Source organism: Anopheles funestus, chromosome 2RL (genome assembly GCF_943734845.2).
Source record: "Anopheles funestus chromosome 2RL, idAnoFuneDA-416_04, whole genome shotgun sequence".
Classification (NCBI taxonomy): domain Eukaryota; kingdom Metazoa; phylum Arthropoda; class Insecta; order Diptera; family Culicidae; genus Anopheles; species Anopheles funestus.
The window spans coordinates 35,395,759-35,419,937 of NC_064598.1; the positions used below are offsets into that span (position 1 = coordinate 35,395,759).

Genomic DNA, 24,179 nt, shown 5'->3' on the forward strand with positions numbered 1-24,179 from the left:
ATGTGCGTAGCGCCCTTATTTTTTACCTTCTTGCCCTCCTTATATTACTCATCTGAAGCTAAGTAATAATATAGCAACATATAATAACATTAAACGTAACTTATAAAACAATGAATACAAACAGCGCAAGGCTTTTCGTGGTATAATCACATATTTTAATATATGTATATATATATTTATTTCTTGTTATATAATATTTTTTGGTATTTATATTCATATATATTCATTCTCTCTTTCTCTGTTTTGTTTGCTCCTTGTTTCGAATGAATGAATTTGTTTCTTATCTTGCTTCGCACGACAAACTACGCTTTGTTTTTTTCTTCTTCTTTCTTCTTTTGTTCTGCATCAGCGTGAGTGCACACGTGTATGTATGCGTGTTCCAGTTTGTTTGTTCATTTTTCAGTAGACTTTTCCACGTTGCGCCATTCGCCACATTGAAGTCCGTTTTTGCTACTTTTATAACTTGTTTGTTTGCTTACATCAACACACTCACACATACACATACGCACACACACACCCTTTTCTCATTCACCTGATGATGGTGCGCGTATCGGTATGATAGATTTTTTTTGGTGATTTTTCCTTCTTTTCTATTCTGCTTCCTAATGCTGCCATTTCTCCATAAAAGTGGGGTTATCTTTGTCAGGCTTTTCCCAGTTTTGTATCATTTTGCTTGTGTTTTTTCTTCTTTCTTTACTTCTGCTACTTCATCAACATCGGGTTTCGCTAGGGTTTTTCATTTCTCCCATATCCCATCATTTCCTTCGCCGTGAAGGACACCGAACAAAAATGGGGACGACAAACTACTTATTACGTGCGGGTGGCCCATTTGATCTTCCGCTCTCGATCATGGGGACCACCACCATTGCCTACCAAATTGAATGCGCCCATATCCTTCCAAAGAGGGTTTTTATATGTTTGTGTTGGGTTTTTTTTACGACAAAATAACAGCGACATTGCACACACACACACAGACAGACAGACACATTCGATCGTGGGCTTACAATTCACGTTTTTGGTTTTTGTTTCCTCATGTGCAATGATAAGATCTATCTTTCCCACCCACCACTCGTCCTCTAACAATAAACAACACTATTTGTTGCCCTTTTTGCTTTGTTTTCTTCCTGCGCCTTCGGCCAACGGAAAGATGCCCGGGAGCCTTTTGTAAGCAGTGTGGGGTTTTTGTGTTTTTAGTTTCCAATTTATTTTAGGGAGAAAAAGGATTAGAATTTCCCTAAATTTTCTAAACCTTCTGGCCTTTGTTGCAGTCAGCATTTGTCGGTAATTATTACGATGGATTCAAATTTGTTCGACGTTTCGTAAGATATTATTTAAAAAACGCGAGCTTGTTTCACTCCACGTACTTCACGTTAAATGAAGGTGTACAGTTAGTGGTGTAAGGTAGCAAATGTAGTTGGTAATGTTAGAAATAATGCCTTCAGTAATAAGTTTTTTTTTGTTAAACAATTGCCGCCTACAAGGAAGAATAAATAACAAATCAATTATTAATGCATTTTCAATCGTTACGATCCTAAGTGGTCCACTGCCACGGTAGCATAACGTATTTTTTTTTTTGGGAAAAAATTGACAACTAATAACTTTAATTTATCACATTCACGCCTAATCAACTCGATCGTACACATGCACACAAAAGAACTTCCTTCTAGTAAAATCCTTAAAAATAATACATCCTTACATACGCACAACATACCAATTTTGCATCCATACACGCACGCAAACACTACACTAACATGAGTGGATTTAGGGATGTGATTAAAAAAGGGAACGAAAAACTACTAACGAAAACAGCGCGCTGCTGTACGGTCCACTTCATTCTACCTCTGCTGGGCGAAAGTGGTAGCGGCAGGATGCGAAGGGTGGTTTTTCTTAGGTACACGGTGGGACATTTTGGTTTTGCTTAATACGCTCTTCATTACCTACCACGAAATTCGACACGATATGCTGCACCCGGACAATGGACCACCACACTTGTTGGTTGTGGGAATTAGTGCGAACGAAGCAAAGGACTACTCGATCGAAAATGCATCGTCGAACAACTAGCACGCAAACGGAAATTTGACAGGAAGTGTGCACTCACACGCACACACGCACACAAACTTGTAATTTCGAAACTATGGACAACACTCTCAGTAGGCAACGTATCTTCCATCGTAAAGGTATGCGCCATTTTGTTGCTTCAAGTATAAATTACTTCGCGCTTGACACAGCGAAGAAATATTTGTCGCGTGCCTACTTCTGCTCTGCTTTCTTTTGTTTTCCTTCATTTTCTTTTATCGTTATCTTCTGGCTTTATGTGTAGTGTCGCGTCAGTTACAATTTCTTCGCACTGTTTTTAAAACCGATTACATCATCTTCGCTTCTGTATTAATCCCCTTTTTGTTTCTGTTTCGGGCTACTTTGTGTGTATCGATCGCTCTTTCGATCTCGATCGTTTCTTGCTCTTTTTCACTTACTTGATTCATGTTTATAAATTTCTTAATTTATTTCTCACTTTTACTTTTTCTTATATGTATTTGTATATATCTATATGTATATATATATATATGTTCTGCAATATATATGCTCTCCCGTTCTGTTTACTTAACGCATGTATACACAAACTGCGTTATGCTTTTGCGTGCGTGCGAGCGTGTGTGTGGTTTCTTCCTTATTTGTGTACTCTGCTAAAATTTGCAGTGCTTGGTGGTTTTTGTTTTGTTTTGTTATTTTGCATTCAACTAGCCACCCGCAACACTATACTGCTCCTTCCTACAAGCGTTCTGTCATACTGTCCCTTTCAAGCTGTGTGTGTGTGTAGCTTTTTTATATTCTTTCCTTATTTACTTTCCTTTTGTGTTTTATTGTTGCTTGCTTGTTTTGTTTTTTTTTCTTAATTTTTGGTATATGTTCAAGTACACAAAGTTCGCCTTGTTTCGAGGTGTTGTATGTTTTTTTTTAGATGTTTCATGCCTGTCGGCTGCACACGATTTTCGACTGAGGATGCTTTTGTTTCGTGTTCTGCTTTAGCATTGCGCCTCCATTCCATAGGGTAATGACCGTATGGGACGATGCCATTGTTACGGTTAATATTGGAGTGTTTTAATCTACCTAACATGCAACTAATTTACACGAATTTCTATTCCATCGCGCCAATTGAATTCAATATGTTGATTTGCTGGGATAATATACCGTTTTGCATGTTCATTTCGTTTCACATATACACACCCCAGCTGCACATCTTTCTCTTCTCTGCCAGCGTTGCGTATTTCGCTACTATTTGTCAACCCGTTATAGAGAAAACTATCTGGAACAGTTGCAAATGCTCCATGGCAAAGTCACGGGAACGAATAGAATGTAGTGTGTGTTTACGCTTTTGAAACAGAACCATCCCGGAACTCTTGAGTCCAAGCTTTTTTAGCTTAAAAATGACTTCACTTGATTCATGAGACCAGACAATCTAGTCCGTCAAAGCTTTGCATAGAAATGGATGGATTCGATAATCGCGTACCAGTTGAAATAGTGATGTAGTTGAACAACTAAACATTTGTTTGGGCTTATAGATTTGTTCTATAAAAGTAAAAACTTGAATGCAACATTAAGACAGTGATTTTTTTTTCATGGTGACACTGTTTAAAATATTCATAATTCAAAACTATAAGACAAATTCATTCATGCTCCAAAATTAATTAACCATGATTTATACTCATCCATATCAATTCATTACCAAATTACATTTAATATTTCGCCTTGGCTTTTTCTAGGAGAGTTCCTTTCCTTTTGCACAAAATATAGTTCAAAAATTCCCGAAATAACATAAAACAAGCATTTGTTAGCCGGCAAGTTTCATATAACGAGACATGCGATCCTTTTGTTTAGCAGCAGCAGCAGACCATATATGCTGCTCCACGTTGCTGTTCTTTTGTTTTAGTCAAGGCCTTTCATTTGCGTAAAGATCTTTATGCTTTCTGTGCCGTAACATACTTATATGTGTTTGTTTTATAAATCTTTTATTTTTGATGTTTTCTTCTGTGTATGTGTGTTTTTTTCTTCTTCTTTTGTTTCGGTTTTTAATATTATCAGACGGATTTTTTTTACTCGTTCTTTCCATTCTTATCGTGTGTAACTATATACGACTCATTCTCAACATCGTGCGCCTAGCATTTTCTATCGATCCTTATGCATTATAGCTATCAATTGGTAGCATTGAACGCGACAAAAGCCTTTCAAAACCTTTCCGTCGCTGCTATCCAAGATTCAAGGTATTAACTCCCAAAGGTTTTTGGGTGGAGTACGATTAAGGTATCCAGTCCTCCATTCTCTAATCATTGCTGCCACTGTACGAGCGGTAAAGAATAGCGCTTGAAAGGAAGGAGAATTATAGTGTGGGGAGAAAAAAAAACAAAACATTTCCTTCGTTTGCGCGCTTGCCCTTTCAAATCCGTAGATCCACTTGAAATGATCGACTAAACGCACATCGGCACACGCACCCGTATATGAAAGCTCAAAGCCTCTGTACTGTTTTGCAGCTGCAGTGAGAGTTAATACGATTACATTGTAGTATTGTTTTTCGCTCGTTTGCTCTCTCTCTCTCTTTTCTGGTGCTCCTTCAAATCCACTCTACTATAAGCGACAATCACAATGAAAGTTACACGAACGACGAAACACGTTAACCAATAGTAACAACTAAATACAACATTACAACATTGCCTGTACTATTGTGCCGGTGAAGCCATCACACTTTGTTTTTGTAACAACAGTTGAATACAGTAAGGTTTTCTACGGACGATAGGTCCGCACTAGTGTTCGACGGTTGTTTTCAATATGGAATAGCATGAAAAACCACGCTTCGAATAGATTTCGCTTTCGAAACTCAACACATGCGGCAGCTATTGGACCGCGAACAGACCTACCTTCCGTTTAAAACATAAAACGAAACAAAACGGATACTATTTATCCACTAAATGCCCCTCCCGGCTCCCGTGGAACCGTAGGGCACGTTGCTTTGAGATTATGACATTACATATGTTACATTTCGTTTTCATCGGTTTCGAAAAAACAGCAAATAGATATGCCACGTTTTGGTAGGAAAATGTATCTTCGGCTTAAAATAAATTAAACTGTTTTCCTTTTTGCACCTGCAGCTGCTTGTTTTCTCTGTTCCTGCAAAGCTTTTATCGCGCTTTTTATAAAACAGCCAGTTCTTGCTCTACGCGTCCGACCAATCGGTGCACCTTTGGTTTTTGATCATCTCATAAATTGCCTCGTATCCTTTCACTATTTTAAACATTCTTCACTAGTCAACATCCATCATACCACACCGTTACGATTACTATAAATAAGTTGTGCTATTTAACAGAAGTAAACCGAATACTGTACGTTTTACAGCAAACATTGCAAACCTGATGCACAGTGATAACACATATATCCTCTTTCTCTAGTTACTAACAATTAGCTAACCTATGGCAAGGGTCATTCCAGCAAACAGCACAATCCCTAATACCACTCCAAAAGACACGTTCGAACGGAAGGTTAATCTAAACGAAAACTGAACGAATTTGAATGAGATAATGAATGTTGTGCTTTGCTTTTGGGCGAACTAAGCGTGATTCCGGTTCAACGTAACTTTTCCTATGCTTTTCATTGTATTTCTCTTTTTTCTTCTCTATTTTCAACCGTTTTCGTTCGAAAGAAAACCACAGTTAAGATCAGATTTTATCCTCACATTGTTGTAGTGTCTCCATCATTCTACCAGCCACACTTTACACCGTTCATGCTTGAGATAAAATTACACACGAGTAGCTCTTGTGCACACATGTTTCAGTTATTTTCTTTGGTAGAATTATTATTATACGCTAGCAAAACCCACAATGATAATGGTAAAACATGGTGAAACTACATACATCGATCGATTGCATACGAAACAATGGATTTCAACAGCAATGATATACATATTAAACACTAAACAAGGATATTGTAATGGGTTTTTTGGGGACATTTTTTCTTTTCGTTACTGTAAAACCTGGCTAATGACTAGCGTTCAAATAGCACTGCGTAGTACGGCTAACACACAACCAAACACGATCTCATAATACGACCATGTAGCAATGATCGTCTCTGAATGATATTAAATGCAAAAATCGTTCAAAAACTGTTCAACCCAATAACTCACTAGTATGGTTTCGTAACGAATTACTAATTGTTATTGCGATTCTAAAAAAAACGCTTACTTATACTCAACGAAATACGTAAATTGTTCAACCTTTTTGCGTACAGCTTGTCAATCAAGCAGTTAGAGATCTACTAAAGAAGCATACTTAACACAACATAACTACAAAAATTAGCTAACAACGATAAAAAAAACCATTAGAAATTGTTCGCTGACAATGGGCTAGCCGTAGTTTACATTTCGGAAAGATTAAATATTCCGGTTCCAAAAATCTTAATACAACTAGAGAATACAAATAAACAGTACTCGCAAAAAACAACTAGCGAACGAATAAATTTAGCTAGCTTATGGAAAATAATATATCTACCAATGGCCTTGTTTTTTTTGTTTTGTTTTAAATCGCGCATTACTATTTATGATTAATATGAGTTTTCAATGAGATTGCATTACGTAGTGGCACCAATGTTAAGGCGCTTTCGCCATAACACCGTAACTCAAACTGGGATAGTATTAGCATTATTAACAACAAAATTAATCTTTTTTTTGCATTTATAAAAACAAAAAAACTCACTAATGCTGGCTAGGAAACGTAACCCTCTTTTCTTACCATCGTGCACGATACTTTTGCGAATCCGTGTTTCTTTATACGCATATGCCTAAATTGTGCGCGGTTCGTTTTGAACGAACCTTGCGTATCTCTTGCTGGATGCGCTACCATGGTTGGTGACCAAAAATTCACTAACACATCAACCTAACCATACGGGGGGAGGGGGAGATGTTAATAATACTAATTTAAAAACACTTATAGAATGTTATCCATATCCTACCCAACTAGACGAGACTGACCATTCTATCGTTTATAACCCTGCACTAACAATCTTATCTGGTTAAATCTTTGCACCACACAACGGATGGGGTACCACAATTTTGTTCATTTGAAGAAGTAAATCGCACTTTGCAACCTGATTTGCTCCTCTGTTCGCTCTCTCTTGCTCTCGTGTTTCACTTTCTATTTGTGTTTTGGACGAATTTCCCTGTGCTTAATCTGTTTCTAAAACCAAAAGTAGAACTGGAAATTGATTAAAGAAAATTAAATTTTCTTAACTAGATAAGGAAGATGCTAATATACACGACATATACATATATGTAATTCGAATCCAATTGTAACCAATTATGTTCACCATTTAACACAATAACAACCGCTAACAGAGACTCCGCTTTAGGGTGGAATCGACTCTGCTTTACCGTTACATCGACCGTGTGTAGTAATGTATGCTAGCGGCGCAGTGGCAAGTGGCGGTGACAGTGTGTGCGCGTTCATTCTGGCAAAGCGATTATTCCACTCTTTTTCATACGCTTTTACCTTCGCTTTCACGGATATACGCTCCGAAAAACGTTCAAAAGCGGCACTGCTTAACATACAATTTTCCTTTCCGGACCAAACTCCGGATTCGTAAACGAAAAGCCACCAAACTCGTCCTGATTGATGCACCGTATGATATCGTTCGGTACCGGTGTCAGCACGGGATCCTCTTTCGTGAACTCGGTGTCGAAGTTCAGTGCATCGCGTGCACTTCGCTGCAAGTAGACATGAATGGAAAAGAAACGGAACGTTAGTGAGATACGATGTCCTAACATCGAACCGTTTACGATCAGTACCACTCGTGGCCGGAATGGTGGTCGAACTTTGCGCTGCTCCAGCGCCTCCCAGTCCATATCTTTGAAGAATGGATGACTTCGGATTTGATTTTCGCCATCGGTGCAGCCTAACCGCTTGGCCGCATTTTTGGTCATGAATCCTGGAAGCAAACAAAATGCAAATTAATAATGACCGTGCAGATGTTTAAGATATTCTCCACGGTGTTTACTACCTTTCAGAATCGATACTGCTTCCCGGGAAAGCCACACCGGATACAGTACGTCGTCGCGCAGGATCGCCTCGAACAGATCGTCCTCATTGTCCGCCTCGAACGGTGGCTGACCGGCCATCATTTCGTACATCAGCACACCAAGCGCCCACCAGTCGACCGACGGTCCGTAATCGAGTTCCTGCAGAATCTCGGGCGCTATGTAATCCGGCGTACCGCAAAACGTCGACGTGAGGTTCTCTCCGGTGATACCTTCCTGTGATGTTGGAAAACGAGTTGTTCATTGTTAATACACAGCACCAGCAAATCCCCACCAACGAACTTCCTTGCCATACCTTGCACATGCCAAAGTCGGCCAGCTTGCAGTGACCTTCCGCGTCGAGCAGTATATTGTCCAGCTTCAGATCACGGTAGATGACACCGTTCCGATGGAGAAATTGCAGCGCAAGCGTTACCTCAGCGGCATAGAAGGCGGCCCGCGGTTCGTCGAACTTGCGGGCACGCTGTATCTGGAACATCAGATCACCACCGTTCACGTACTCCATCACGAAGAACAGCCGGTCGGGCGTCTGGAAGCACGAGTGCAGCGCCGTCAGGAACGGATGCTTGGCGGCCAGCGCCAGTATGCGTTTCTCCGTCATCGTGCAATCAACATCATCGTCCTGCAGAATCACGTCCTTCTTCAGCACCTTGATCGCGTACACCTCGTCCGTGCCTTTCTTCTCCGCCAGCATCACCTTGCCGAACGAACCCTTGCCCAGCACCTTGATGAAGTTGAAATCGTTCAGGCACACCTTGCCGGGCATCGGTCGCGCATTGCCATCGTCATCGGTGCCGAGATTCACCAGCATACCCATCGCCGGACCGCCGGATTTAGAGGTGTGACCGGCACCGCCACGTCCACCGTGCATGGCATGGGCCGCCGCTCCCAGGTTGTGTGCGCCCAGCTCACTCTCCGCACCGCTCTTCGTGGAGAGCGTGTCCAACGAGCTGGTATCGTCCGAGCGTTCCGACATCGAAAGGTTATCACTAGGCGTTTGGTTAGAGTACTGCGTACGAATATGGGTAAAGCAAAGGTCATGTAAGATTATTGTCCGACCACTGCTGTTGCACTGCTTTTTCCCACCTTAGATCTACGGGGTGGTGTTTTATCCATGGTGATGCCCATCTCGTTCAGCAGCTCGGCCAGCTGCTTGGTGTTGATGCCGCAATTGTTCGCCACGTTGCCTTCGCAGCGCCGGTGGATATTCATGCTGCACACCTCACACTTTAGCCCCTGTCTGATAATACCGTACAGCAGCGACCCGCAGTGATCACAGAACGTCAGCCGTTTGAACGAGTGCACTGAAAACCTATGTGGCATATTTACATTGAACCGTTGGGCTGCTTCCGTTGGTGTCGGTTTGGTTTGCTGAAAGAAAACCCACCGCCCAAGGAAAACGGGGGAAAAATATTAAAAATTCATCCACAGTACGCACTGATTTAGCTTACTCACCTCATCCTTTTTCTTTGGACATTTGGTTACGACCGAACTATGGCACCGTTTGTGGACGACACACGTGCACACTGTAACGAAAATGGGCAAATGCAAAAATGGACACAAGTCGCCATAGGCGCACGATCAGTTTGAATGTATGAAGGTGAAAGCAAACGAAAATGCAATCTTTGCAAAAACACGCACCACCACCACACGATGGTACCATCATCGTCTTGTGGTTGATTTACTGGCAGCAGAGAAAGAGAGACCGTTGGACGCAAGGTAAAAACGTAACGAAGTGCGAACGAAAAAGTACTTAAAAGACGGAAAAACGAAAACAAAAACAAAGTTCAAATGTAATAGTGACAGCTCAGTGACAGATGCTGTCAAAGGATAGCGCACTAGTGGCGAATAGTAATAATAAGAATAATAATAATAAGAAAAGCAGAGAAACAGCCTTTAAGCGATCGACTGATCGATACATTTACCCCACGTGCAGGTTAATGAACTGAAAAAAGCAACAACAGCCAAAGAACGGAATGGTCGTCGATTTATCAAAGCATGCGATAAACAGGTTAGAGGTCGCGAGTACATTCCCGTAAGAGAAACATCAACAAAACCATATTACACACCAATGGACCGCTCAAGGAAACGTGTTAAGGTGAATTGTAGAGCAAACGAAAGGAAAACATTAAATGTGAAAATATGGCAACAAACATATTCCTCCTCCTCCTACGTAAAGTAGTGTTAACAAAAGGTATGGGGTATGCAGTAGAATTAAAATGAAGCGCTTTTACTAAAGAGAAAAGTCAGTGCTAAAGGTAACAGAAAACAGTGGAAATGGTCACGAAAAAAGGGTAGCGACAAGAAACGTCTGGTTAGACAGCCATAAAAAAACACAGCCAAAACCATAAAACAACAGAGAAAATGCAGAGTTTGCGTGTGTGGAAATGTAAGTAGAAACATAAGTGAAACTAAACACACATTCACAACCATCTCTCTTTCTTGTCTGTTTTTTTCCTGTTTTGTTTCACTTTTGCTACCGGACACGGAAGAAGCCCGCGTCCGGGCGAAAGGCAGCATTGACCGAGACTGAGTAGATGCATCTTCTTACCTTGACACTGATAGCCCTGTTTGCCTAATCCCCTGTAAAAGTTTCGAAAAAGAGAGAGAAAAAAAAGTGTGCGACACGAAACGTTACAACTTTGACCAGGAAGGGAATTTGTCACATTTCGGTGCGTTCACACCGTTGCCGGTCTCCTCATCATCGTTATGATACCGAAAGTGTTAAAACAAATCAAACCGGTGGTGTTAGGAGAAACTAGGGAAAATTTGTTTTGGATTTTTTGTTTATTAGATAACCTTGCAACCATGGCAGATGGAATTGTTAGTTAAGACAGTAAAACATAATTTCACGTGAAAAAACAATTGGATTAGTGTCGTTGGAATGTTGTAGAAATATTTTTATAAAACTATACAATTGGACGTATTTTTAGACCAGAAATAAAACTTTAGCTCAACATTCTTTATACTCTTTGTTACACATTTTCATGTGAGCTGATATATTATAGCCATGATCGTGATTAGAAGAAGATGGGGGAAAAAATCACCGCGCCACATTGTACAACACCATTAAACCGAACGAAAAATGAAACCGAAACCAATTTCGCAAAAAACACACATCATCATTTCGATACGTTACCATATGAATTCGCGACAGTGGGAACAGAATGTTGGTTGACGCAGGAATGTGGCCATAAACTTGTGACCGTTAACCTAGAAATAGATGCAAAGCAAAAGCAAAATAACAACGATCAGTCGCCGATCGATTTGGTAGGGACTGGCGGGAAGAAATTGGGGTGATGAAAGGAAGTGTTACGATTTGGGAAAAAAACAGGAAACAACATCTCGATCATCGATCAGTCGCGGTTCTCGAGTGGAAGTTTTTGTTTTTGTTTTGTTTTGTGTTGGAGTAATGATGCCGACATATATGCCGTTTCATTTCCGTTTTGCCCATCGTCTACACCCTTTGCTTCCAGCTGCAGCAACAGTTTGCCCGAAAGAAGAACTACACATTTGCAAGAGCATTTAAATTGTCATATTGTAACCATGATTGCGCTGCTCATACGAAGCCACATGCTTATTTTAGCTGACCCAATTGGCTGAGCAAAATGAGTAACACACGGGGGGGAGCGAAGAAACAAAACAAAAACCACCTTCCGAACACAGCGGCGGAGTAAATGAGAATTCCTTTTCGATTACACATAACAAATACACAAACAACGCGTCGCTGCTTTCCTTCAATCATAAATGAGCCCAGCAAAGGTAGGGGAAGTTCGAGCAGGTGGGCAGATCAGATGTTGTCTCCATCACCATTCGTGGTCCTAGCGTTTACAAGCCGTAGCTGCGTTGGCTTTCGAATAAATCATTCTCTGCAGCATATCGGAAACCTTGCCTTCTGCTTTCCGTTACATATCTCGTACGTCTGTTAAAAATAGTATCAATCCTGTGTCACTGTCGTGGTTTGTATGCGGTTCGGCGCAGTTCCAGAAATATCTCCAGCTTTAAAATTTTATTCCAACACTTTGCAACATTGCATGCAAAATTTTCGTATATTAAAATTAAAACGATAGGATTTTCAAAATTTCAAATTTTTCTCCTAAAAAAATGCAATGGAGACGCATGGTGTTTCATACGAACAACGATGGAGACGCCTTGTCTTTTGTTAGTGTTTTGAGTTTTTCAAAATTACAGCAACAGTAATAAGTAAAATATTAATTCTACTGTACAACATGAATAATACCAAAATTATATATACTTTAACGTGTTACACAATACAAAAAAGGCTTACCAGATTTCTGTTAAACTATTCGTGCTTTAGTGTCTCGATTCCCAACAATCGATTCCAAAATGACCTACACCAGCATCAATCACAGCGCAGCGCAGCGAACAAACCAATGCACAGTCCTCACTATTCTGAATGCAACTAAAAACAATAGTCCTACGCCGTTTCATCCTCCTACCGTTGGCTTGCAAGCGCATTAATCAATCCAATTCGAAGAGCAACCAGACCCTAGCGCAGGGATGGGTGTTCGCGCAACAAGCACACATCATCATCGCTTCCATCATTGCAGCCGTGGTGTGCAATTCTCGTTTTCAATTTGCGAAGAAATGCATATACACTTCGGTCAACGGGAACGAGAAACCGGGTGTCTACAACAAAGCGATGACGATGTAGAGAGAATGTGTTTGATTACAAATTTTTTTTTGTTGCCCGTTGTTTATGTCGCTAGAAAAAAAAAGCGTTCAGCGATAACGCAAACCATTCGACCATTCGACGTCATTCGTTTACAACCGCAAAGGGCATTGCCCAACCGTTGAGCAGGGAACAGGGAGATGGGTGGGTGCACATGTGCAAGGGACGCAGTGCGCGGTCACCGATCGACGAAAAACATCACTGACCTGATGAACACGCCTTCTCATTGCACCGCGGCGGCGATTTAAAAATGGCTGATCTTTGACGACGGCCCGGCGGCACGAGTTCTGCGACGCTACAACATTGTTCGCGTCCTGCGTCCATCGGAGATCGATCTTCACGTGCAGCCGGCCTTGTGGTTCGAGATCGACCTGATCGGGGGAAAATAAAGGGAAAGAGAAGAGGCAATTATAAGTAAGTACGATCGCGATTCTGCATCATCTACATCGTTGCCTTACCCAAAAGTCCTGCTGTTCCGACTCATTTCGGGTGACGAGATCCTCGAACGGTATTGTCGTGTTAGCCACGAACACGTCCGTGATGGGACCCTCGTGAAAGATTGTCATCCCGAGCACGTTCGCGTTCTCCACCTCGTGTATGAAGCTCTCGTTCCACACCGGATCGAAGGTACGTGGCTTTGTGGTGGACCGATCTGCAAAGGGAAAAGAAATAATTAGCAATTTCTTTATACAAGCTACTCCGATCGTCAAACCCCTTAACAAGCATCATCGAAAAGGGTGTAGATGCATAATTTGTGAACCCATTTATAAATCAACGAACGAGGCAGATATTTCATCATCCAATTCAAGCCGAAAGTGTCGGCACAATCTAATTACACTCGAAATAGATCACCGTACGCCCTCGCTGTGTCGTTTTGCAGTGCAATCCAGCACAAACAGCTTTCCTCACGCCAAATCACGTGACATTCACGCGGCGGTAAAGTGGATGAAGAATACGGACTCGACGTGACATCAGCGACATCAAAGCTGCAGTGTGCAATTTTCCACGATGTGATCTTTCACTTCGAACTGAGGTGGTTTAACCTTGACGAGATTGTATTGGAGTGTGCGTGTGTGTGTGGATATATTAGGATGGACGTTCTGGGGCATCATCATTTTCGGTCATATTTGACGTGTGTCTGATCTCTGTTTCGTCTAATTATGTACGATCCGGCAAGATGATTCACTTCCACTGCATACACAGTAAATAGTAGCTACTTTTGGTGCAGTTTTCCGTAGGCGGACAACCGTCGCATTTTCCAGGCATCAGATGCAATTGCCAATTATAGAAAAAGGTCTGGGTCGCTGCCGTTCAAATAAAATAAATTCCATATGTTTTAGCGCGTTTATTCATATTCAAATAATTCCTATTGAAGCCTCAAAAAGAGAGAGAAAATTGTGTATTATTCAAACATAATTTTCCACTACTTTGAAAAAGTACAAATAGAAATAATTAATTCCCCAATATCTATGATCAGAGATTTAGACCTTTTCCCTGTACGAAGCACATTTACAGACAGCAAAATTAAATACTGTAAGAAGATTTCCTTCCCCACCAGTAGCACATCTCCACGAATCAATTTGTATGAAATGCAATCCATTTGGCACATTCACGGAATCAAACTAAATTGGAGTGTGTCACGAAAAATGATCATGAAATAAATACGATTCATTACAGCGGACGGATTGTGGTCGACCATCATCGGCTAGACTCTCTTGTACCGGGCACACGGACGAAGAAATATTTCTTCCCTTCTCCCTCCCCACACCGATGCATCTTCCTTTCCAATCCCTTCCCCAAACGTCGGACATTTCGCGACACCCATTGAGTGTGGACAACACGCTACGGAACGAAACGGAAACTTCCTTTTCGTTCACCTTCATGGATTGCGCCATTTTCTTCCCTTCCCAAAAATTTCATTGACCTACTTTACAATAAATCGGCTTTAATTGAGCTCATCCCCTGCCGTCCATTCCGTTCGCGTGTAGAAGCGTGGTTGGAGGAGCTTGTTATTTTTTGTTTAAAAATGCATTTGTGTATTCGTGTGACAACATATTTTTTGTGAATCTTTTGAAAAGTAAAGTTTTATATGACTTTGTGCTTGAGATATCATGACTCACTAAACAAAACTGTTCATTTACGCATGGAAGGATATTTTTTTATTTTCCTAAAAGCGCATTATTTCCTCTTGTTTTGTGCTGTTTGACTGTGTTCAGATAATAATAACATACTAGCGCAATTTTATCATTGCATGGCCCATGTTTTTGTGTGCTTTTCTTAGGATGGAAGTATTTGTTTTTATGATCATTGCTGTAACCGCGTCATCAGGGTCTAAGAAACCGTTGATAAGATAATGAGATGCGATCTCTTGAGTCGGTACGATAGCGTGTCGTAGATAGCTACAGCATACGTTTAGTGGAGAATTAAATTCATTCTAGAAAAGGGAAACAGTGTAGAGAAACGCATGAGCAAAACTTTTCAGTAATGTGAGAAATATTCGGTTATATTCTAATTTTATAAAGAACTCGCTAATTTAGAGGTTGTGACCTTGGTAAAGATAAAAAAAAATGCACGATAATAAAATTTATATCAATTAGCATAAGGGCCCTCCAATTGATTCAGTGTGTTTGTCGTTTGGATAAATGTCGATCTACGTAGGGAACCGAAAAGCAAATAAAGCAGCTAATTTGACAATCATGATTTCGCCAATTAAAGACAACATTAGTGTTGGATGATATGTCGGGCAAAGAAATCCAAAGAAGGTCAAAAATGGTACTCAGGTTTGCCATCTTCCTCAGGTTTTAGTGTCTATAACTATGTTTTCTTATGTTATGAAACATCACGAAGTCTTGATTAGTTCTTTCGACCTATGTTTTAGTTTATTTACCTATAGCTGGATAGTCGATAGTACGTCCCTTGAGGGATAGGCTATCAATCCAACGTTGAAAGTAGAGATGTACACATTGAGTAAGAGTGAGTGAGTTTAATACTGCAAAGGAGTTTTTGGTGTCAACTCAGCCTAATGAGTTTTAATGACTCTTTTCCTTACTCCTCTCCTTTACTCACTCACTCACTTTCTGTGCCGACTGACTCTTATTGCGTGAGTTGAAACGCAAAAAAATGAGTCATTAATCGGCAGAGAGAGTGAGTGAGTAAAAACGCCAAGGAGTAATTAAAGGATTAGTTTAGAGTAATATTTGTATGACTCTCAAAAGAGTAAGTAAAAGTTACAAATTCTTATAACCACTCTTTCACTCTGTTTCAACTCTCTGAATGAATGTTCTCATCTCTTGTATATAAAGCTTAGCGCCTCTATCATCTTACATCTTTCGTGTCGTCCACTTAGCTTATCTCATCTGCGTAAGAATACCAATTTTTCTAAAGCAAAACACAACAAAAAATCATAACATCATTGGTTTTGAATCTATGAAGTTTCATGAATGTTTTGCGAGTCGACTCATGATTTGAATGATTCTTCATTGAAGACTCTTTTCCAAAGATTAATTAACCCCAATACTAGACAAACACAAAACTCTCAAGAAGTTATGTGTAGGTACACCAACTTTTCATTATTAAATGAATACATATTTTTCTACTGGTTTATACTTGTTTCCGTGTATTTGTGCTAACTACTAATTCCATTTTATATACGATTACACAATTTTCTAACAATGCCTTACACAAGATACATTTGTCTGATCAACTCTTACGTTTGTTTGTAATTATTATAGCTCTTCAATGCTTCTCCTAATACATAGGGAAAATATGTAAGAAAGGCTTTGTTTCAAACCTCTACAGCAAAATTATCTTCTCCCCATACCTTACCCGCCATGATTCCCTCTGAATGAACACCTCATTCCCTTGCTTTTCCTTTTTTAGATGTAATAGCTTATTTGTAACGGTACCTTTAATTTAGCAACAACAACACAAAAACGTTGAATCATTTTTCCTAGTTTGTTCTAGTGGCTCATTCACAACGATCGTACCAACCGCGGTTGCTTGCAATCGATCATTGGTCAATCCATTAGCGCCAGTTGTAACGCGGTTGTACATTCGCACGATTGCACTTGGCCGATAAATGATTATGCAGTGCATACAAAACGAACGGACGGTGTAAGGGTTGTTCCGACCGTACGGAAGGTCAATCTTTGTTTAGCTGCACCGTGTAGTAGATGTTTCATAAGGCGAAACTGTTTCGAATTGATGCAGTGTTTGAATATGCTGCCATACAAGAGGTAAGTATGAGTTGGATGTTGGAAGAAATAAACAAAAACAATACACAAATAGTAAACCACAAGAAAGCAAGGGTTTTATTTTCCTTGTTTGTTTAAAAGAAAATCGTTTGAAAGTTTTTTCATAACTCTCTTTTTTAATATTACTGAAAGACATCTTCTTTAATGATTTCTCGTTTTATGCTATAAAGGTATAAGAGGTATAAAATTAATTTTCCATTACCTCATGATTGATGCATTATATTGGAAAATGCTTATCTTGACATGTTCTTGATTTGCTTAACATTGAAATGTTTAATATAAATCTTGATGGCTTGAAAGTGGTTGATAGCTTAAAAAGATGATTATTTCATATGTAAAAATAGGTTAATTATCGTCAACTTCATTTAAGTTACCTTGTTTTCTATGCTGATTTCATAATCATTTTAATTTGGAATGTCTTAAACAAGAACATTATTGTTAAAAAAAATGTAATCAACATAAATGAAAAACGATGTTCAAACAAATAGAAACAATTTAATAATCTTGAATATTTCATCAATCTGTGCCCCTACCAATGTCGAGCGTTCTGGAACATCTAGCTTTGCCGCGTACATCTCCTCGTCGATCGCCATTTGGAAAAACTATTTTCATCAACCTTCCCACTTTGATAGTGACCTTGGGGTGTGGTGGTGAAGGGACACACCACGCGTACGGTGAGTGAGTCGTTTGCTTGCGAAACGCTTAAAATCTTTTTCCTCAGAGACAGCATTGGCACCACCAACGAACTCGCACGTCGCGTCGTACCGGTGAAGAAAACTTAAAAACTCGCGTATGTGCATTTCCGCCGTATGAAAACCGTCTGCCCCCGGTGTGGTTCTGCTGCACGAGACACCCGCACACGGGGTAGACAAGCGTTTAGCGCTTTTAAGCTGACAAGGGGTTTACCACCGCGATGGGATACGATCGGTGAGCAAGTGGCAGACGGGCAGGGGAAAACACAGAACAACACAGCACACCGCTCTGGTTGGGAAAATTGGGGTAAAAAAACGGGAAAAAGGGCAAAAATGAAAATTGGTAAACGAAGACATCGAAACAACAACCAAAATCGGTAGGCGCGTGTATTTCGTGCGATGGAAAGAGACAAGTGGATGTGGACAAGAAACAAAAAAAAACGCACACACATCAAGTGGCATTCAGCAGGGAAAACCGTGCAAAGGAATGCCGAAGGCAAAGAGATGGATGAAAATGCTTACTTCTTCAAGACGATGGGCAGAGAGAGAGAGAGAGAGAGAGAGAGAGAGAGAGAGCGAGAATGCTTTACGGTGCTGTTGGAGAAAATCGCGATCGCGAGAGCGGAAAAGTCACACTAAATTGAATGCTAGATATTTAGGAAATGACAAACCTTTTAGTAAAATCATTGGTAATGGTGTTTGATATTCTAAAACTCATGTATAATGGTCAAGAAAAAACGTCTTAGCTGGATGATTTAGACATTTGTTTCCATTTTTTTTTTTGTATACTTCTCCACACATGTTGGCTCTCTATTTCATCCCTTTAGCTTTGCTCTCAATCTTAATACTCTCTCGCTCTTTCTTTTGTCGGGTAAATAATTTTCGAGGGTAAATGTTTTTCCGACATATTCCGTACGTGGAAAATTCAGAACTGAATGGAGAATGACTTGGGATACGTTTAAACATTATGTCATAATGATTGCATTTAATCTGTACGCAATACTTAAGTTTAATTTTATCATCCAACAAAAATTAAAAAAACAACAAAAGCATAAGCACATCTCACCAGTTCTTTCGTCACGAAATTCCTCTGCCGTTAAGCGTGATGAATAGCACAGACGCTTGACCAAAACGGTGCGCACATACCGCACACATCGGTGTGAAGCAACGAAACGGTCGGCGGCACATGGTACTGTTCTGTCTGTCCGCCGCCCACCCCACCGTACTTCGTGCGCTAGTTTTTCCTCACCATCGACGGGGAAAAAAACCCTGACCTGTCGGAACAGAGCAAAGAACAGTCGCTCTCATCGCACGCGGCCAGGATATTGCTCTTGTCTCTTCCAAGGGGGGGGTCATAAAAAATAACTCACATGAGATTGCCAATATTTGAGCGGCATACACAGAAGGAAAAGTGGTTTGCTTTACGCCACATTTTCCGAGCTGTGCATGTGTGTGTGTGTTTGTGTTTTTACTCTCTCTTTTTCTCTCTCCCTACCCTCATCCCCCACACAGTGCTTGGCGCTACAATGAGACGGACAGCCATTTTCAATTCCAATTCCGCGCGCGCGGTGGCGGATCTCTTCAAATGTCAAACTGATATCCCCGCGACACGTCTCGATCCTTCCCATTGCTGCCCATACAGTACATACACACACAGGACACGAGTTGTTGCGTGTCGGAAGGGGTTTTTTTTTGGTGTCTCCTCAAGGAGATTAAGGTTGTTTTCCTTCTGATATGTTTTTTTTCTTTGACATTTGGATCACGCTTGCTGGGAGGCGTAACATGATCGTTAGGTGGAAATATATAAATACTAGTATCTATTGTCCTCTACACAATGAAAATGATCTTCTCATAATAGAACGCGGCAGCTGAATATGGTTGGCGAACGGTTCTGTACGATCCAAATTGATCTAGCTTCTAGCTACAATGGTCCCTATAATGACCTTTGTGATTTATTAGATTCACCTTGCCATTTGTCCTTAAGTGTGAAAGGTGTAATATTTAGTGCTAGGTCAAACGTTTAGACAAACGGACAATAGGTTTATGAGTTCGAATCTCACTTAGATCGATGGGTTTTGTGTGGGAATATGATGTTGTGTGTTACTCTCTATTTCTTAAGTGATCTTGTTTCTAAAATGTATTGATTAAAAAGGGAGAGATTCGGAAAATGGTCTTTTTGGTGACATAAAATGGCGAACTAAAGTTGGAAAAGCTTTACTCAGTCTTAAGTTTCCTATAAAGTACAAATAGAAGTCCATTCAAGTAATGTCAAAGGCGGTGAAAAGTTTTAATAAATTGAGTGGACAATTTAGTGTGAAAACATTAATGCAAAACGTTGGTTTGAGGATGTAAAATTTTGATGTTTTGGAAATATTGATGTAAAAACTTCGAAATTTTTTTCTAAAACTCTCTGTATATAATCTTATAGAAGCAGTATATCTCTCAACAAAAAAAGGTATGCCCAACAAGACATTAAAATACATTTCCTTATACACATCCAATATATGTATCTCCAGATATTATTGATCATTTACAGCAGTGTCGTCTATGCACCTACCTATGAACTTTTCGTCGACATCTATTGACACGTACGGATCGATGAGCTGATCACCGAGCCGGCCAAATGTCATCGTGTGCCGTGTCTGGAAGTCCGTCGGCCGCAGTCCGATCGCCTCGCATACTTTCAACCGCAGCGTACCCGTAAACATGATGTTGGCTGCCGTTCCTACTTCCTCCGTATCTCACTCACAAACACGTCCACACAGAGCCACCCTTTATTTCTGTTGCCCGTGGTATCGCCGACGATCACTTCACGTTCGTTTTGGGCGCGGAAAAACAATACCCTCTCCCGCACAAAAAGCACGTGCTTCTCTATAGTAGCTTTCCCAGATTTGTGAAAACGGACGTGCTTCTAATACACCTTGCGCGGCTAGTGGCTGGCAGGATAATGACCGCTTTTTCATACACCGGTCGATATTACGAATGGCGGGGGGTGGGGGTAGGGGGTTGGTACGTTTCGCGTTGCAACCCTCTTGCAGGACACACAAGTGGATATTTCAGATTATGCTGCAGCGTGTTTTTTTTGCTAGACTTTGACGGCGTTCGGCAACGTTTGGAGGCGAATAAGTTGCTATTTGCCGCACACAACACACCCGCAAGCACGCACGCACACACACACACACTTACGCCACTTGTGATTATACTCCGAATAATGAGGGCTGGAAGTAATTAGTCACACTAGTGTCGTATGAGCTGTGTTTAACAAAAAAAATAAATCGCTGCATCCTGGCAATAGGAGAAAAATAAAGAAAACTTCACAATTAAAATGCGGCACACTGACGATACATTACAATGAGATCACATTTAAGGGAATAATCAATCTTAGTACACTGGAAAATCAATTGCTACGAAACGGAATCGTTTTATACACCAATTTAAACTGCTTAATTTCTTTTTTTATTATTTACACTTTCACAATTACAGAACAACAAAAAAAGACAAAAACTTCAAGAACTATCCTTTTCGCAAGGCTGCATCCCTAATGAACACAGAAACGCCACCAAAGCACAAGTGCTGTACTGTGCACTCGCTGTCAGGGTTACACACTAGTGTATGGGAGAGCAGAAAAAAACACTAGACACATCTCTCATACACTCACACATACACACACTCAGGGATGTTTCCGCTGATCTGTTGTGTTGTTACTGTGCCAACAACGCCACTTCTCTCACACCGCAGCACCAAAGCATACCTTGCGCCTAGGTCCCATATATATGACAGGCTCAATACACGTTCGTCAGTGTCTAATTAGTAGCAATGGAGATTTTGGTGGTGGTGTAGTAGTTGCACTCGTGACAAGTGTCAAATTACCAGCGTACGTATGTATGTGTGGACGGAGGTTGAAGAAAAGCCCCCCCTTCCCCAAAAAACGCGACGTTTAAGTCTGTAGAAGGATCACACGTTAATCTAGCTTTGAGAGGATGAGAAATTTGTGAACAAGAAAAACCCTTCCCCGACCGACATGTTCACCCCCCAAAAACACGCCTGCAGAAGGGCAACCGCGTTGAAGCACTGTGCCATAGTAACAGCGGTACAGCACACTACTACGATTGAAAACGGTGCGAAACATGGTAAAGATTAGAAGCAAACAAGACACGCTTTCGCCTTGAGTTGAGTGATATAAACGACCATCCAATACGGGAGCAACCCTTGATTAACAAACAATAGCGCTCATTGTGCTATGACGGAGAGGGAGGATCGGTCAGCTTCCGAAAAAAAAGCCGTAGACAAACATCTTCTTTAAAAGATAAATGGTAAACTTATCACACGCTTGTTACGAGGTGATGTAGAAGCATTCTCTATCAAGGGAAAAATGCGTACACCATACAGGAGGCTCGCTTTAGAGCAAGATGTCTAATATTTAACAGTTCGATAGTGCCTATGTTGCCAGCTGACATTCCACAATTTGCTGATAAGAGAGAGAGTAAAAAAAAATAAAATAAAATAAAACCCCCGGATGAAGGAAAATATCTGATGCGATGGAGAAAGAAAACGCCAATGTCCAGGAGCGGAAAAACCACCCTTAAAACGAGGGTCTACTCTTCGTGCCTAAGTAGTAGTAGTAGGCGCTGATACGGTGGTACTGTTGCCTTGCGCTCATTAGTAGACACGCATACACGAGTGCGGTTGCTCACCGTATACGCGCGCGCACCACACACGCACACACGGACTGTTGTTGCCCCCCCCCCCCTCCCAAACCATCCAATCAAACCCACTACCAACCCCCCAAATAACACTCTTTTCGAAGCTCGTATTACACCTTTTTGTGGGGTGAAAAATTCTATACTTTTCACTCATTTTCTCTTCACACGGGCTTTTCGTGTTGTAGCAAAACTTTTCCTTCGCAGGATAAAAAAACTTTTCCTCTGGTGTCTAGGATCTCTGAACACGCTCCGTTTTTTTTGCTTCTTGCTTCTTTTGTGTGTCATCACGTACACTCACACACGCACACACGCGCGCACAGCATTTTCCTTTACCATTTGGATATTTGTTTCATCGGAATTTTTGCTCCCAGAATCATCTCGTGTCACACAACAATCTTGCTCCTTCACCAGCACCAGCACAAACACGCACGATCAGTCATCACATCACGAGGACGAATATTTTCAATTAGAACCAGCAAACGGTCTGCGTGTGTGTGTGTGCATGAAATTGGCTCTTTACTTTTCCGAGATGGTCTCCTTTCTTCCTAATCCTGCAGAACAATTCTCTCGCATGCTCGGCACTGTGTGTGGCACGATGTTTCTGTCAACCTTGTAACTACCGTTTACGTGCCCACATACACACACACAAGCGAGCGCACACACTTGTGATCCACCTTACAACAGCAAACACATGCGTACGAACGTACGCAGGCGGCCCGTTTCTGCGACACGCACGCACACCACTGCAAACGCGGTTGATGAAAAGCTGCACGAAATTTTCCCGAGAAAAATTAGCGCCACCAATCTCACCAGCCCTCGTCGTTTTTCCACCACCCACTTTCGTTCTCCCGTACAACAAATACTGACAGGGAAAAATGGATAGAAATTTTCACTCCTGCACGGCACACACCAACGTTCCTGGGAAATGAATTTCCCTTTCCTTGGCTGGAAAACACGGAACACAGTTATCTTCGATTAGCACAGTGACCACAAACGTGCGGGTGTGGGGGAGGTTGATCTAACAGCCCCAAAAAAAGGGGGTGCTAAGCATCGCTCATCACCCTCTGCTTTTCTAAGGGGGGAGGGTTGACACTCCACGAGCCGTAGATCCGAGGACACACCGTGGCCCGTTCTTTTTTTTTTCTTCTGGCCCAAGGGACACGCACGAACCCGTGAAAGCACACGGTAAAGAAAAACAAATGGTATACCGTTTAACTTGGCCAGGGAACGCGCAAAATCATGGTCTCCCCCTAGATACACTTGGCTGTCTGCTGCTGCACGAAAACGTCGACCATCATCACGATTTTTCGCGAGAGAGCACAATCCGCGATGTGCGCGCAACGAAGACTCGCGGTTGTTTCTCGACGACCGTCCAGTTCGACTTCTCGAGCTGATATTCCCATACAATCATATATCAGTCGTGTAAAAAGGCAGGGGCCGGCAAGCGGTTTTTTCAGGCGTTTGTGCAACTATGAATACCACAGCTAAATGAGAACACGGTCGCAATTTAAAAACGTTACTTCAAGCGATGGAAATGGGTGAATTTTCTGGTTTCATTAAAATATCATGTACAAAATATTCAAGTAAAGTTTGTCTTTTGTTATAACTTGAATAAATCAAAGGTTCGAGCAAGTGAATTAAAATTCTGGACATGGTTTTGTATCACTTTGAGAATTATTTTATAGTTTATACCTTTCAAAGAAATACCAAGCAAAATTATTTTTATAATTAATTTATTTTGGTTTGTTATGTTGTTTCGCTATA

The 24,179-nt window shown here is 41.1% G+C and overlaps 1 protein-coding gene across 3 annotated transcripts; it reads right to left on the reverse strand.

The window, feature by feature from the left end:
* Positions 1-132: 132 nt before the first annotated feature.
* On the reverse strand, positions 133-23,808 carry LOC125774680 (protein kinase C). 3 transcript variants are annotated; one of them, XM_049444836.1, is made up of 12 exons: positions 23,624-23,806; positions 20,270-20,997; positions 13,226-13,419; positions 12,974-13,138; positions 11,214-11,287; positions 10,626-10,657; positions 9,530-9,600; positions 9,161-9,445; positions 8,370-9,083; positions 8,038-8,290; positions 7,826-7,965; positions 133-7,744 (listed from the first exon to the last, which is right to left on the reverse strand). In XM_049444836.1, exons 2-12 carry the CDS (start codon positions 20,418-20,420, stop codon positions 7,580-7,582), a joined length of 2,244 nt encoding a protein of 747 aa, XP_049300793.1. In that variant the 5' UTR covers positions 20,421-20,997; positions 23,624-23,806; the 3' UTR covers positions 133-7,579. The 3 variants fall into 3 exon arrangements, with proteins under 3 accessions (XP_049300793.1, XP_049300792.1, XP_049300794.1); XM_049444835.1 differs by having other exon boundaries at positions 133-7,965; positions 23,624-23,808; XM_049444837.1 differs by lacking the exons at positions 12,974-13,138; positions 13,226-13,419; positions 20,270-20,997; positions 23,624-23,806 and adding an exon at positions 12,363-12,912.
* Between the last annotated feature and the right edge of the window lie 371 nt (positions 23,809-24,179).